We start from the raw sequence: 15,446 nt of genomic DNA on the forward strand, positions 1-15,446 counted from the left end.
CATGGATCTGCCCCCGTGACATTGCTGCAAGGACCACAAGTGAAACCCAAGACGAAGAGGGGCCTGGAGGGGACTCCGCATGGAAGGCATCCGAGAGCAGCACTTGTCACGTGAGCAGCATTAATAAAACAAGACCACAAACTCAGAGACTAAAGCAAGGCGAGTGTGTGCATCAAGGGGCTAGAGGCAGTTCATTACCATTCCAATTAATGTACAAAAGCTAATAACCAAAAGAGAATACATCAGCCCTTAAACAAACCAGAAGGGGGAGGAGGAAGAGACAAAAGGAGCCTTTAAACTGCCAAAGTCCCATCTGCTACAGAAGCAAAGAAATAACAAATATTTAACCTCTCTGAAGGTGCAGGTAAGGTGGACCGTGAGGGGAGTTTGAGGGAAATGAGTGTTTTCTCTGGCATTTAGCTCTGCTGGGAAAATATTCCAAACACTGTCAATATTACTTGATGCCTGGGAGCTCAGACAAGGTCCTGCATGTGATCAGGGCTCCTTTTGCTAATTACATTGTTAGAAAGCAGAAGAGCAAATCTCAAAGCCTGCAGCATCTCCCATTTGCCTTCCTATTCCTGAGATACTCAGTATCGTGGGATAATTATTGAAGTAATCAGTGCAGGGCAGATACTCTCTCCTCGTCCCATCCTAGAGTAATCTGAGAGGAGAAGCACATCCTAAGGAGCTGCCCAGGTGCTGAGCCCTTGTTTCTCCCAGGTGCTCTGAGGGCTGAAATCTGGGCACGGCAAAGCCCTGTGGTGAGGAGACAGGGGAGAGGAGCAGCCGGGAGCTGCCAGGGCAGGAGGCTGAGAAGGGCAGAACTCAGTGCCTGCGACAGTTACTAACCAAAATTATCATTTTCCTACCTGGAAAAGTAAACCGAGTCCCTGAGGAGCCCTCCAGAGGCAGTGCACCCCCATGGGGTATTGTGGTGGGGTCTGACTCCCCCCCAGTCTGGCCACCTTTCCATAAGTGATCCCAGCTGGGATCTGTGGCTGGGATGCTCCTGGGGCAGAGCGCAGGCAGGGCCGGCTGTGGGGCTGGGCAGGATGCAGCACAGCCAGGGCAGGGATGTCCATGCAGGGCTCAGGGAGAGCAGCCTGCAAGTGAACAGCCCTTTCCAGCCACTAAGGAAGATTTAAGAGTGAATAACATCAGCCCAGTCAAATCCAATTGCTATTGATAATGTCCATGTGCAATTAGAGCCAATTAAGGGGAAGCAGCAAATGACAAGTGTTTGGCCAGGAGGTGGGGGGTCAATAGAACAGTCCAATTTCCCAACAACCAAATGCAATTAAGGTCTCTCATTTACCCGGCTTGCCCAGGAGGGCCAGCACATAAATGGGCAAAGCCAGGAGTGTGGGTGCCGTCCTGCCCAGCATGCAGACCTCCGGGAGCAAGCCCTGCTCCTGTCCCAGCTTCAAGCTGCGGGAAGTGGCGTCCATGTACTTCACCATGATCACCGTGTTCCTGGTCATCTTGGTGGTGGCCCTGCAGGGCTGGGCACCCCATGGGAGTGATTTTCCCTACAAGGTGCCCCTGGATCCCCAGGGGCTGCTGGAGCTCTCCTGGAACGTCAGCTATCCTGAGCAAGCCGTGCACTTCCAGCTCCTTGTCAGGGACCTGCAGTTCGGGCTCCTCTTCGGAATGTCGGACAGGGGCGAGTTCGAGAACGCAGACCTGGCCGTGCTCTGGAGCGATGGGCACAACTCCTACTTTGGGGTGAGTCGCTGTGTGCTTGCACAACTGCTTTGGGGCTGCCTCCCCGCACGTCAATCTGGCTTGTAGTTTGGGAGCAGGGCTGGTCCAGGGCACGGCACATGCTGGACCACTGCTGCTGCTCGGATGGAAGGGGTCCCAAAGGGGCTGGAGGTTTCTATGCCAGAGGGACCTACAGACCAGGTCTGCACTATGGGCTTGGCATAGGATCTTAAATCTAAAGAGAAAGAATAATAACAGCAACACATCAGCAAGGCAGAGAGGAGCCAGAGCCTGGGTGTCTCTGCTGTGCTTAGGTCAAAGAGCTACCGGTGGCTGTGCAGACCAGCTCACACACACACACACAGGGTCCATCAACACACTGGTTCGCTCATGGGCTGGGGTCAGTCACAGTAAAAGCTAACCACAGCTCCCATTAATGACACTGAGCCAGTGCAGGAGTCACCAGCCAGAGGCTGCTCCTGCCACGGCCGCAGGGGTAGGCAGGACATGGAAAACTGCTCCGGTGCCTGCAGCAGCATTACCAGGAACCCCATGTGCAAACAGCTCTGGGCACCCTGCGAACCCCTGGTGCAGCCCTGCGACACACGGCTCATTTTGCTGTTTGATGTGACAGTGCTGCTGCACCCCCGTCCTTCCTGGCACTGCTGGCTTGTCCAGGGTCATGGGTGCTTTGTCGTCCACTGGGGTGGCAGTTGCAGGCACAACCCCTGCTCTCCAGCATCTCCCTCTCCCCAGAGCACCACATAAGGATTCATTGCAACCGCGCCTGGCTGCAGAAAGCAGTTATTTTTCCGCATGTAAGGCTTTCCAGTAAGTTAAATTTTACCTCTCTGCTTACTTCAAATTAACCATAAAACACATTCTTTCACCATCAGCCGCAGTGTGAGCTGCAGCGTAATGAAAGGATGAAAAGAAGGGCTTATTATCTGTACTGTTTTCCTGCTAATTACCAGCATTCTGGGTGTGTGGTGGCTCAAATGCTACAGTATTTCACAGAATCATGTAAAAAAACCCATAAAGGATCATTTTTAATCTGCTTTCATGTGCTCATTGAATGACAAACACCACTGCATTAAGTACTGGGCAGCATTTGGGCTTTCTCTTTCGGCTGGTGAACAGGATCAGCATCCTGCAAGGAGCGTTCTGTAAGTCTTTCCAGTCCTGGTTTTCTCTCTCCAAACAGCCGTTCTTCTGGACAAGTATGTCAGCTTTTAAAAAGATACACATTTGCTTAACCCCCCATGTACTATGAGATCAATCTGCACACCATATTCCTATGAAGACAAATGTCATGCTAGCTTCATGTAGCTGATTTCACTCTCCCCCTCTAAGGACAATATGTTCTTGAAATATCACTCTACACTTCTGGCTGAAATGGAACCAAGATGCTTTATTCTTTTTTCCTTCTGTTTTTCCCTAAGATTAGAGAACCGGTCCCACTTGTGTACGTACAGTGAGGTACTTCCTAGGTGCTTTCTCTCTGTAAACCAAAGATATCAGTGGGTGACACAAAAGAATGAGATGACAGCATTGTTCAAATCCAAATTATTGCATCATTTCATATTCCAAACCTTCAAAGGAGCACAGGAGTAACCTACTGCTCTGCTTCTCCATGTGGCTTTGTCACCATCGTCACCAGCGAGCAGCTCTGGGGAGGCCACGCTGGGCTGCTGGGAGCATCTGGCCAGAACAGATGAAGGATTTTGAGGTGGCAGTTTCTAGGGTGACACTACAGCCCAGCAAGGTCTGAGCTGGAACTGAGAGCACTTTGTGGCAGGGGTCTCGCAGAGCACATCAACCCCTGCAGGTCCCTCCCAGCCAAGTGCCCTCAAAGCACAGCACAAACCGATGTGCCACCTCCCCGTGTCCCTCCGGGCTTTCCCCAGGTGCATCTCAGTTTGGGAGGGTCTTTCTGCAGCCTGTCACTGCTGGGTCACCTCTTCCACAGGGCTCCCGTGGCAGGGGCTGTGGGCTGCTGGACCAGGCCTGGGGGCAGCTGAAACACAGGCTCCCTCCACCCTGGGACGTGGAGGGTGAGCAGGGCTCACGGTGCAGTGCTGCTCATGGTCAGTGCCTGGGTCCCACTGAGCGCGTGCTCTTCCTCCCGCAGGATGCCTGGAGCGATGCCCAGGGGCAGCTCCACATGGACTCGCAGCAGGACTACCAGCTCCTCGGGGCCTGGAGGGATCCTGAGGGGCTCTACCTCCTCTTCAGAAGAGCCTTCAGCACCTGTGACCCCAAGGACTATCTCATAGAGGTACGGCACCACCCTGGGCAGAGCTCCGAACCCAGCCTGCATGGTTGTACCTGACCAGTGCTTTGTTTCGGGCACAGCATCAGGTGTTTGTGCTGTCTAGGGCAGAAGGGAAGCATGCTACAGATGTCAGTCCTGGGACATGAGTAATGTTTGGCAGGATGTATTTACAATCCCTTATAAGCCTCTCTAAAGTGTAGATTTTAGCTCATTTGCATCATCCCCTCCTGTTAAGCATGTGTTAGGTCTATATAAATACCCTCCTGCATCACTCTGGTTTGCAGTCTGGAGCCAACTGTTTGGAGTGTTACAGAAAGGTGTTGGTGGTGTTCAATAGGAAGCAAAGAGGGGTATGGCAGGAGCTGGAGGCAAGCGGAGCTGCTGCTGTGCACTTGTGTGTGGTTCGGGGTCTGCATTCACCACTCACCTGTGAGATGGGATATGGAGAAACCTTCCCAGCGGAGATGTCAAAGAGCTTCAGGGTCAGCCATGGACCTGCGTGGAGGCAGGAATCGGTGCAAGGCTCATTGCAGATTAAAGCCTTTGGTGGGCAGGATATTTTAAAGCCAGCGTGGGCACAGAGCACCCTCGACTTTCTGTTGCTGGTTTTCAAAAGCTTGTCGGTGGCGAGAAACGTCTGCCGCCTGCCAAAACAGAAAGCCCTGGAAGGGAAAAAGCTGCTGTGTGAACTGGGAAAAGTCTTGCAGGTCTCTGCTCTCTGGTCCTTTAAGGAAAAGTTGTGCTCTTTCCCCTTTCTTTCTGCTCTCCTGTCCAGAGCTCACTGAGTTCGGCAGCAGCTTCCTTGCTTGCAGTAGGCTTTCAACAGAGCTTCTCATGGTACCCCCCAACAGAAGCTGCAGAAAGGGAGGATTTGAGGGAGATGTTTTGTTTCTGCTGTTCCTCCCCAGGTTGCTGCCTGGGGGTGAGGCTGGGGCTGCAGGGTGGGATGAGCCCTGGCGTGGCTGCCCCAGCCTCCAGCTCAGGAGGGATGAGGGGCTCTGAAGGAGCAGAGAGGAGATGTTACCTTTACTGGTGACACCCAAGGGAAACATCAGACTCTCCCAGCTGATAGGAAACCCTCTGTGATCATGTCAGCCAAAGGAATGCCCTGTAATCAACAGTCTTAGGACAGCAAAGTGAACTACTGTGGAGGTCCTGTGTCAAAATGTGTCAAGAGGCACATTCCTGGATTCATGACACCAGTGCTGGTGCTGAGAGTCCATGCAGCTCATGATCCTGCATGAAAAACTGCCTGATACACTTTGTTCCCTTTTCAGGATGGCACCGTGCACCTCATCTATGGGATCCTGGAGAAACCGGTCCATTCCCTCCAAGCCATCAACATCTCTGCCATCCACAGGGGACTGCAGAGGGTGCAGCTGCTGAAGCCCAACATCACCATCCCCGAGCTTCCCAGTGACATGAAAACCATGGAGATAACAGCCCCTGACATTGTCATTCCCAGCCAGGAGACAACCTACTGGTGTTACATGGCAGAGCTCCCACATGGCTTTCCCAAGCACCACATTATCATGGTAAGAGGCAGGAGAAGGGGGTTGCCTTCCCTGGTCCTGAGCAGCCATTGTGTTCACATTCAGCTACACTGCAAAGTTCACCTCTTCCCCACCCTTTCATAGGGAAGCTTTCAGATGCAGACATGCTCCCAGCACGGTACCAAACCATTTCCCAGAGCCATCCCACCAGCCAGTAGCATCCTTACATCTCCTGGAGAGCCCAGAATGGGTGACAGGCTGGTGACTTCCCATCCGGCACAGTGAGCAAGTATCAGAGCAGGCTCAACGCAGCTCCCTGATCCCTGCAGGAGGCAAAGCTGTAGCTGTCAGGGCAGACTCATAGCAGGATCATGGCACACAGGGAGCCGTGCAGGCAGGATCATGGCACACAGGGAGCCGTGCAGGCAGGGTCATGGCACACAGGGAGCCGTGCAGGCAGGGTCATGGCACACAGGGAGCCGTGCAGGCAGGGTCATGGCACACAGGGAGCCGTGCAGGCAGGGTCACGGCACACAGGGAGCCGTGCAGGCAGGGTCACGGCACACAGGGAGCCGTGCAGGCAGGGTCATGGCACACAGGGAGCCGTGCAGGCAGGGTCATGGCACACAGGGAGCCGTGCAGGCAGGGTCATGGCACACAGGGAGCCGTGCAGGCAGGGTCATGGCACACAGGGAGCCGTGCAGGCAGGGTCATGGCACACAGGGATCTGTTCAGGCAGCCTGGGCCCAGGGAAGGGCAGGGTGAGGTTGGTCTGAGGCCCATCTCGAGCTGCTGGCAGAGCATCGATAGCATCGGTCGCCCTGTCCAGGCTCGGGGGGTGCCCTTGTTCACCCGGGGCCAAAGCCCACAGTGGGAGAGGGAGAACCTGAGCGAAGTGAGAGCATAGCCATTTACAGGGTAGAGACGATGTTGCAGGGGAAAACTGGGGAGGAGGATTTTCTCTGCAACAGAAGGTGTGAAATGAATCATCTGTGTGTAAGTAAAAAGTGCATAACTCCTGCTCCCTTCCTGCTGCTGCAGACCATGGCTGCAGCTGGTGCTTTTAGCCAGAGCCCTTCCTTGGGCTTGTTTGAAGTCTCTTTCTACCCCGAATCCCCCTCTGTGCCCCAAGCAGCTGCTGGCTATAATCAAACCCCAGTAGCTGCGGGCACAGGTACTGCAAGGGGGTGAGGACCCTCTACAGGAAACTGCGATGTCCCCACGGTCACCCCAGCTCTGAAACCTGGCAAAGGGCTCAGCCATCACAAAGCAGATGAAGATCTGCTGCTGATCAGGTGCAGCACAACCTTCCCTCCCTATCACGCAACAGAAATTGTCCCCATTCAGTAATGGGCAGCGACATCCCTGCCTTGGGCTTCTGGTGGAGCCTGCACAGGCAGCAGCCACCGGAGATGGGCTCCAGCAAACGGTCTTAATGCATCCTCCTTGGGTGCTGCTTTGCAGTATGAGCCAGTGATCACGGCAGGCAACGAGGCCTTGGTCCACCACATGGAAGTCTTCCAGTGTGCTGCTGAGTTCGACAGCTTCCCCCACTACAACGGGCCCTGTGACTCCAAGATGAAGCCAGAGCGGCTCAACTACTGTAGGCACGTGCTGGCAGCATGGGCCATGGGAGCGCAGGTGGGTGCAAGATGGGACCAGCACCATGGGTGCATTCCCGCTGCCTCCCCACCCTTCCTGCTTGCACCTTGGCATTGCCCCATGCTGGTTGCCCCTTTGGGTGCAGCCCTGCCTGATCTCCCCGTCCTCCCCATGGATGTGTCCAAGTTTCCACCTCACCCCAGCCCACCCGCCGCAGGTCAGTGTGATGCCCCTGCTCAGTAGCTATGGCACTGCATGTGCATGCTGGCATGCGTGAAGCCCTTGGAAGCAAGGCCAGCTATCCAAGCACAACCAAGAGCACAAGTAATGTCCCTCCGCCCACAGTGGGGGTCAGGATTATGCCCAGACATTTCCCTTTTCAGCCCTGTCCCCAGGAAAGCCATCCCACATCTCCTCTAACACCTCCCTCTGCTTCCAGCCTTTCTACTACCCCGAAGAAGCAGGTATTGCCTTTGGCGGCCCAGGCTCCTCCAGATACTTGCGCCTCGAGGTTCATTACCACAATCCCCTGATATTTAAAGGTGAGTGTGCGATGGGTGATGCCTGGCAAGGGGCAGGTAAAGACAGGGAATGCCACCCTGCTGGGGAGGCTCCACATTCCACGCAGGAGAAACCTGGCCAAAATCATAGCCAACTTTTGGGAGACCCAAGAGCCCAGACCAGTCCTAGCAGGAGGAATGTATTAAATCCCAACCAGGCTGCTGCCTTTGGGGTCACAGCAAAGCCATCCTCACTGCGGGTTGCCCACATCCTCCTGCCTGCCCAGCAGCTGGAGGGATACTTGGGGAAGGAAGCCTGGCTGATCCCCAAGGGCAGAAACCTGCCCTGCACCGTGTTCCTGAAGGGCTGTGATCCAAGGCAACAGCAGTGCCTAGCTGAGCCTCACAGGGTACCCCTCCAGGGTCTGTGCAGGGCTGTGGTGGTGGGGCTGAGCTCAGAGCCAGTCACCAGAGAGACAGCAGCAGCCTGCCTGGGATGGGGGAGCTGAGATGTTTCACTGGTGCTCCTGCTTCATAGCATCGTCAGGAGACACATTTGGGAAAAAAAAGGATTAGAAACAACTCAGTTTCTTCATTAACATAAACCCAAGTAGCTTCTTAACTACCCAAGTATATTTTTAGGAGACCAGAGCATATGTACTGTAGATCAATCACGGCACATTCAGCAGCTCAAGAAAAAACACTTCTATAAATACAGAGCTCGCATCTTTCATAATTATTCTGCTTTTGCACGTTGACCAATAGTGTTTCCCCCGTTATTCTTATCCCTGGGTGTCTCCAGCCCAGAGACAGGGAGTTCAGAGCTGGCCGGGCCCCTCCTGACCGACTGATCCTGCTCTTTCCCTTTGTTCACAAAGCTGGGTGGCAAATGAGAGCCAGAGCTTGGCTTTGCATCTCAGCAGATGTTGCCTTCACCTGCCCCACGGTCCACATCTGCCAAGGCACATCATGGGCACAGGGTCTTCTCCAGCCCCCACAACCTCCTGAGGGGAGGTTAAATGGAGCGAACTCAAGTGCTGGAGGGACCAGAAGCTTTCCAAATGCAAGGAGTCCTTGCTCCACAGGGATGTCTCCTCCTGCCAGGCCCCCAGTAAATAACAGCATGGCCTTAGCTTTTTGGATGCATCAGTTAAAAAGATGCAATGAGCCATATTTCTGGGGGGGTCTCCAAAGCACGCCATGATCTGCCCTTCCGCCCTGGGCTCTCCAAAGGCACTCCTGATCTTACTCTCTTGGGAGAAATTCACCCTCAGGTTGGTGACCTCTCCAGGGGACCACACTCGTGCCCGGGGCCACTCAATAGAGCCTTGCTTGAAAAGACCTGGGCTATAAACCTGCCCCCATGAGGAAGCTGCGCGAGAGGCTGGTGCTGCCTCCACCCGCAGCCTTGTGCTCTCACCTGGCAGGTCGCCGCGACTCCTCAGGGATCCGCCTCTATTACACGGCCACCCTGCGCCGCCACGATGCCGGCATCATGGAGCTGGGCTTGGTCTACACACCGGTGATGGCCATTCCCCCCGGCGAGGACGCCTTCGTCCTCACGGGCTATTGCACCGACAAGTGCACCCAGCTGGTGAGTCCCCGTCCTCTCTGCCCTGCTTTGCCTTGGAGAAGAGAGGTTACAAACGCCTTTTCCCAGGTCCCAGGCAGCAGTGATACGGCTCAAAGCTCCGGGCTCCCGATTCCCAGTTTTAAAGCCCCTGAGCCCCTTACTATGAGGTAGCACTGGAAAGAAAAATCTGCCATGTAGAATAAACAGTGAGCAGCTGGTTGGGATGTGCTGCATCCTCCTCAAAGCAGCTCTCCTGGGGAGCCATCTGCTCCGCTCTCCAGGGTACCGTTCCCATAAAACTTACTGCCAAGCTGGCTGTGCCCCAGTGGTGCTTTCCCCCATGGTGATGGGAACATTGGCATCTGCTTCCAAGGAGCTCACCAGGAGCTCTCTTGAAGACGGTTTCAAAATGCTTTCCTTCCTCTCAGGGAAGCTTTAGTAGGTGTTTTTTGTAGGGCCTACCCAAAAGGGATTATTTGTGCCATCCCAAACCCCTGTGCGGGAGCCAGTGTGGGGGTGGCTGGTCCCGAGCACACAACGAGGGGATGCTCCAGAGCCGAGATGGGTGAGGGATGGGGTCAGGGACAGGGGCTTGAGCCATCCTTCCCACAGGCTCTGCCTGCTGCCGGCATCCGCATCTTCGCCTCCCAGCTCCACACTCACCTGGCAGGAAGGAAAGTGGTGACGGTGCTGGCGCGGGACGGGCGGGAGCAGCAGGTCGTGAACTCAGACCATCACTACAGCCCCCACTTCCAGGTACGGGGGCTGCAGGGGCAGGGGGGTGTCCCATTGGGCTTCACCCATGGGCGTCCTGTGCACAGAGCCACCGCCTTGCCCTGACACGGCCCCTTCCTTCCCTCCAGGATATCCGCATGCTGAAGGAGGTGGTTCCCGTTTTTCCAGTGAGTAGCTCCAAACCCCAGACAGCGCAAGGAGCTTCCCATGAGCCCTCCCTTCCCCGGGGGGCTGCAGGAGCACAGGATCCCTGTGCCCCCAGTCACATCTCCCACCCCTGTGTGGATGCCTCGGGGACACCAGGGCCCATCTCATATGGCACAAAACCGGTGTGTGGGCAAATGAACAGTGCCAGGAGCCAGATGAAGCACCTCATTTAGCTGGGCTTCCTCTAGCAAAGGGAGCATCCTCGGGGTGTGAGGGCAACCCATGCATGCACTGGAGGTGCCATCTCCTTCCCTGTGGAAGAAGAGCTTTGGCAGAAAATGTGGTGGGAAAGGGTGGTAAAACAGAGGCCGGGCATGCCCCAGGGCCGTGTGGGTAAGAAAGGACCTGGCTGCAGAGCCAAGGGTACCTACAGGAGCCATTGTGCTCCAAGACCTGCTCAAAAGACACAGCACCCATTGAAACCATACCCAGGCTGTGCTCCAGGGGTGTCCCTGTGGGCTTCAGTGCCGACCGTGCCAAGGAGGCAGTTGTGCCATCAAGTAGGGCCCAGGTCCGGCAGCTCCAAATGCTGCTGAAGTGAGCGGGTTTAGGTGCTTCAGCCCTGCAAAGGCTCTTGAAAAGTGGGGGAAGTGGGAGACACCATCCCTGGGATGCTGCCCAAGGGAATCTCCTGGGGGATGCAGGCGGCGCTCCCGCGGCACTGCAGCGGTGCTGGAGGGAACAGGCTGCCCCGGGGCTGCTCCGCTGCAGGGAGCAGAGATCTGCTGCACCCGAGCTCCCTGATCCCCTGATCCGAGACAGGAAACGCCGCGCTCTGACACCCACACGTGCTTCTGAACCCCGCAGGGTGACGAGCTCATCACGACCTGCACTTACAACACGCAGGACCGGACCCGAGCCACCGTGGTGAGTGCAGGGTCTGGGCTGTGCTGCACCCCAGGGCTGGGGACACCACTAAACAGGCACCCGCATGAGCCCAGGCTGAGTCAGAGCCAGAACCCAGGGGGAGGGTGGTAAAGGAGTGAGCCCACAGGGCTCTGCTGCCTGCAGCAGGATGCCAAGGAGCTAATTGAGAAGCAGCATGTGTCACTAATTCCCATCGCACGCTCTTCCACTGGGGATTAGTTGTAATTAAAGAGAAGTGGCATTTTTGGACAGTTCATGTTAGTTTCTTACATAGGCAGTAAAAAAGAGCCTGTCAGAGGTACCATCAACAGACACAGAGCTAAATATAGCAGAGGGATTATAGGAAATCTGCATTTTACTGTAAAACACACGATCTAGCCTCAAAGTCTGTCCTTGCATAAAAGGCAGATGAGCAGAGAGTGCACATGGGTGTGAGCTCTGAGCCCTAGCAGGACAGAGCCTGACCCTGGTGTCTGTGCACAGGGAGGGTTCGGCATCCTGGAGGAGATGTGTGTGAACTACGTGCACTACTACCCCCGGACCCAGCTGGAGCTCTGCAAAAGTGCTGTGGATCCGGGCTACCTGCACCGGTACTTCAACCTCGTCAACAGGTACCGGCTGTGCCCAGGGGAGACGGACACGGCAGCACCCTTGGCTTGGGACACTGGGAAAGAGCTCAGTGTGGGCTCTGAGGCGCTGGCTGCGCAGTCGGCATGGGGGGCACTTGGGCAGTGCAGGTTCAGGAGCTGGGGCACAGCCCTGCCCTGCCCTCCCCAAGCCCAGCACGGGCAGCCAAACCCAGGGATTTAAGGGGAGAACAGCCAGGAAGGGAGAGCATTCCCAGGAAGAGACTTCCCAGCAAGTGTCAGTGCGTGCAAAGTACTTGTTGTAACCCAAGGCAGACTCCAAGCATCCCTACCAGGGAAGCAGGCTGCAGCTCACTCACCCACAGGGCAGGGTGCGAGATGCTGCCCTCGCACTGGTGTCCTGCTCACATGCAGTCCCAGATCCCCCCATGGAGCTGCCGCTGTGCTGAGCTCTCCTTGCTTCCAACACAGCTTTGGAGCTGTTCCAGGCTGAGCTTTAAGCAGGGAGAACTTGACACATCCAGTGCTGACAGGGGACAGCACCGCTGCCTCTCAGGGTTGCATTTCTCCTACCTTCAGGTTTAACGACGAGGAGGTGTGCACGTGTCCGCAGGTCTCTGTCCCCCAGCAGTTTTACTCCGTCCCCTGGAACACGTTCAACAGGGATGTGCTGAAATCCCTCTACAGCTTTGCTCCGATCTCAATGCACTGCAACAAGTCCTCTGCTGTCCGGTTCCCGGTATGTATGGTGTTACAGGGAGCCCCACAGAGCACATCCCAGCGCAGGTAAAAGGCAGCTTTTAAAAGCTGAGGACAAGGCTGACCCCAGCGGGCTCAGGGCAGGGAGCTGGAGCTGCTCAGGGAACGCTGGTGGCAGTGGGACACCGAGCCCACCACTGGTGCTTAGAAGAACCTGGCCAGAGCCACCATGGCTGTGCCCAGCCAGGCCCAGTCAGAGCTGCCTTTGCCTGAGGCGGTTTGGAGGCTGCTGAGCATTTCAGCAGGGCTGGCTCCAGAACCAAGGAGAAGCACAGGGTGGGTTTTAGGGTTCTGGCAAAGCACATCAGGGCCCAGCAGAGCGAGCACATCACTCACAGCATCTGTGCAGCCTCCGAACGCAGCAGCCATACAGAACGTGAGGGATAAAGGGCTGTGAGATCCTTAAATGTAAACCAGGCCCAGCAGTGATGGCCACAACAATGACGGTGGTGAGCATTTAAAACCAGTGATGGTCCCTACCAACATCAGTTCCCAGCACCATTCATCAGTGTAACAAACTTAGGTGATATGGTACTTCTGCATCCAGTGCTATCCACTGCAGCACTGGAGGATGAGGAGCTGATTGTATCAGATTATCAGCTTTCTGCCCTGGTAAATCCCCTTTGGCAAAGTCTGCTTGAAGGGGCAGAAACCTTTTGAGTCCCTTGGAACCCTTTCCCAGAACCCAGGCGCTGGAGACCCTGCACCTCTTGGCCGTGTAGAGCTCCGCTGCAGAGAAAGACAAGTGCAGAAGCCGTGTGCAGCAGCAGAATTATGAGTTAAGCCTCTTAATTATGGCCCAGACACGGCTCCTGACTTCAGAGAGGCTGGGGGGGGGGGGGGGCTGGGAAGCAACTTGAGAGGAGCAGAGCTGATGCCAACACAAATTGGGTCAGGAGCATCGCAGCGAGGGCGAAGGATCCGAGCTGCCCCTCCTGCTCTGCCGGCGTGCTCAGAGCCAGCCCCACTTTAAGACATCTCATTTATTCCACGCTGCTTCTGCCAAGAGAAAAGCACCGGCTCTAATTAAGCTCGCGGGTTTGCAGCTCAGCGATCCCAAATCCGAGGAGATTTCTGGCAGGATCGAGTGCTGTTCATTACTGAGCAAAATCTCAGGGTAACACTTGTGAGTGGCTGCAGGGACTTTGCTGTCCCCGAGTCTCCTGCACCTACAAGGGCTTGCAGTGAGCTCTCTGTACTCTCTACATTCGGATTTCCACTCAAAAGCACTGAAAGCAACTGTAAAGACACTCTAAACACCTCTGACCTACCCCAAGGGCCGGCAAGAGGTGAGAACAGGGTTTGGATGCATTGGCAGGGCAGATGGCAGGCTCAGGCTGGGGCCCAGAACTGGAGCAGGCTCTCCCTGAACACCATTAACTGCTCTTTTAAGCAATAAGGGTGCAGGAAAACAGTTGTTTCTCCAGCCCATGGTCCCCTGCAGTGATGTCCCCTCTCCAGTCACCCCCGTGAGCCCACCACCCTCCACTTTTCCCAGGGTTTCACTTGCCATGCAATGAGACATTTCATCTGAACACAGCTTCAGCTTCCCTCTTGCTGTGACTCACGGCTCTCACCCCCCATGCAGAACCCACTCTCCTGCTCACACTGCGGCACAGCCAAAACCTGGCATCACCGAACCAGAGCCCACTCCGAGGCAGCGGTGCCCTCCCAGCCCCTCAGCCAGCCACCAACCTGGACCAGCACACAACATCTGGGCTAGATCCTGCCCGGGTGCTCAGCTCTCGGCACTGTCTGGCCCTGGCAGATTGCTCCTTGCGGGGAGCATCACCAGGACGAGATGCCCTCATGCACACACAGAGCAGGGCATTTGGCCCAGCTGTGGTTGCCTTGAGCCCTGATGGCTGTGACAGCCCCGTGGCACCTCACCAGGCTGCTGCATCCTGAGGCTCAGTGCCATCCATGGTTTGAGGTGCCTCCATCTGCTTTGGTGGGTAACACTTCCTGGGGTGGAAGCTCTCTAAGCGTGGTGGGTTTGCACTACGCGGTGCACTGCAGATGTCTGACCTGCTGAGGGGAGGTGTAGGTGCTTCTACAATATAGATAAATTAGTAACATCTCATAAGAAAACATCCTGGTTTGGGTGAGAAACCCCTGAAGTGTCAAAGATCATTTTTACATTAGGGACAAATACGGACTCTCAAGTACCAAAGCCCCGGCTCGGTCTCACGGTGCTGAACTCTCTTGCAGGGCGAGTGGGAGAAGCAGCCGCTTCCCACCATCACCGAGAGGCTGCAGGAGCCGGTCCCACACTGCCCGCCCGCCCCTGGGCCTCGGCCTGCAGCCCCCATCCCCCTCGACCTGGGCAAGCTCAGGAGGGACTGACCCGGGGTCTGCTCCTTCCATTCCATGGGGAGCATCCACGGGGCCGTTGTCCTGTTGCTCTCCCGGCTCCCTGCCCACACAGGAGTGCTGCTGGTGCCCTGGCCCCTGCCTCAGGAGGGGGTTAGGGCTCATGAGCTCGAGTTCAGAATGTACTCTGGAGATGGAAGGCGCTATATTTAGTGTGTTATTAGCAATCCTGGCTCTGAGTAATGCTGCTTTCCGCCCCCAGAATAATAACGTGGAGGTTTGCTATTGTGCCGAACCCAGCGCGGCCCTGGGGAGCGGGGAAAAGCCTGTTTTCCTGCAGAGAAACTGAGGCACAGAGCACAGAGCTGTGTGGGAGCAGCACACAAGCCTCCCCAGCGCCCCACGGTCCTGTCTAGCCCAGGGTGGCTCCATGGGCACGCTCCCACACTGGCACCTGGAGCAGGGCAGGAGGATGGAGGGAGGGATGCTGTGACAGCCCCCAGCACTCACCTCCCTGCTGCAGGGACCAAGCTCCCTGCCACGCTTCTCCTCCTGCTCCCCGGCGCTGGGGATGATTTGTCTTGATGCCACCAGATGCCAATGGCTGGGAACAAATGATACCTCTGTGGTGGGGTTAGAAAGGAGAAGGGATGGGGAGGAGGGACACAGGGAGGGGTGTGTGTGTGTGTGTGTGTGTGTGTATGAAACCTTTCTGCAGGAAAAACAACTCCATTAAACATGTAACTAAAAAAAAACAAAAAAACCCAACCAACCTAGAAATTGTGCTTTGCTGTTGAGCTCAAAGGGGAAGCTGCTTGGGAGAAGCTG

General features: G+C 55.8%; 1 protein-coding gene across 1 annotated transcript; it reads left to right on the forward strand.

Annotated features, from left to right (window-relative positions):
* Window positions 1–1,287: 1,287 nt before the first annotated feature.
* DBH (dopamine beta-hydroxylase) lies at window positions 1,288–14,677 on the forward strand. Its single transcript, XM_061352376.1, has 12 exons — window positions 1,288–1,728; window positions 3,839–3,985; window positions 5,260–5,517; window positions 6,940–7,116; window positions 7,517–7,619; window positions 9,005–9,171; window positions 9,763–9,906; window positions 10,014–10,052; window positions 10,900–10,959; window positions 11,443–11,570; window positions 12,126–12,285; window positions 14,517–14,677. The coding sequence occupies exons 1-12, from the start codon at window positions 1,348–1,350 to the stop codon at window positions 14,649–14,651; spliced, it is 1,899 nt and encodes a 632-aa protein (XP_061208360.1). The 5' UTR covers window positions 1,288–1,347; the 3' UTR covers window positions 14,652–14,677.
* The last annotated feature ends 769 nt before the right edge of the window (window positions 14,678–15,446 follow it).

Source organism: Neopsephotus bourkii, unplaced genomic scaffold (assembly GCF_033783945.1).
Source record: "Neopsephotus bourkii isolate Nb327-2 ecotype Australia unplaced genomic scaffold, CSIRO-AGI_Nbou_v1 NB_659, whole genome shotgun sequence".
NCBI classification, from domain to species: Eukaryota; Metazoa; Chordata; class Aves; order Psittaciformes; family Psittacidae; genus Neopsephotus; species Neopsephotus bourkii.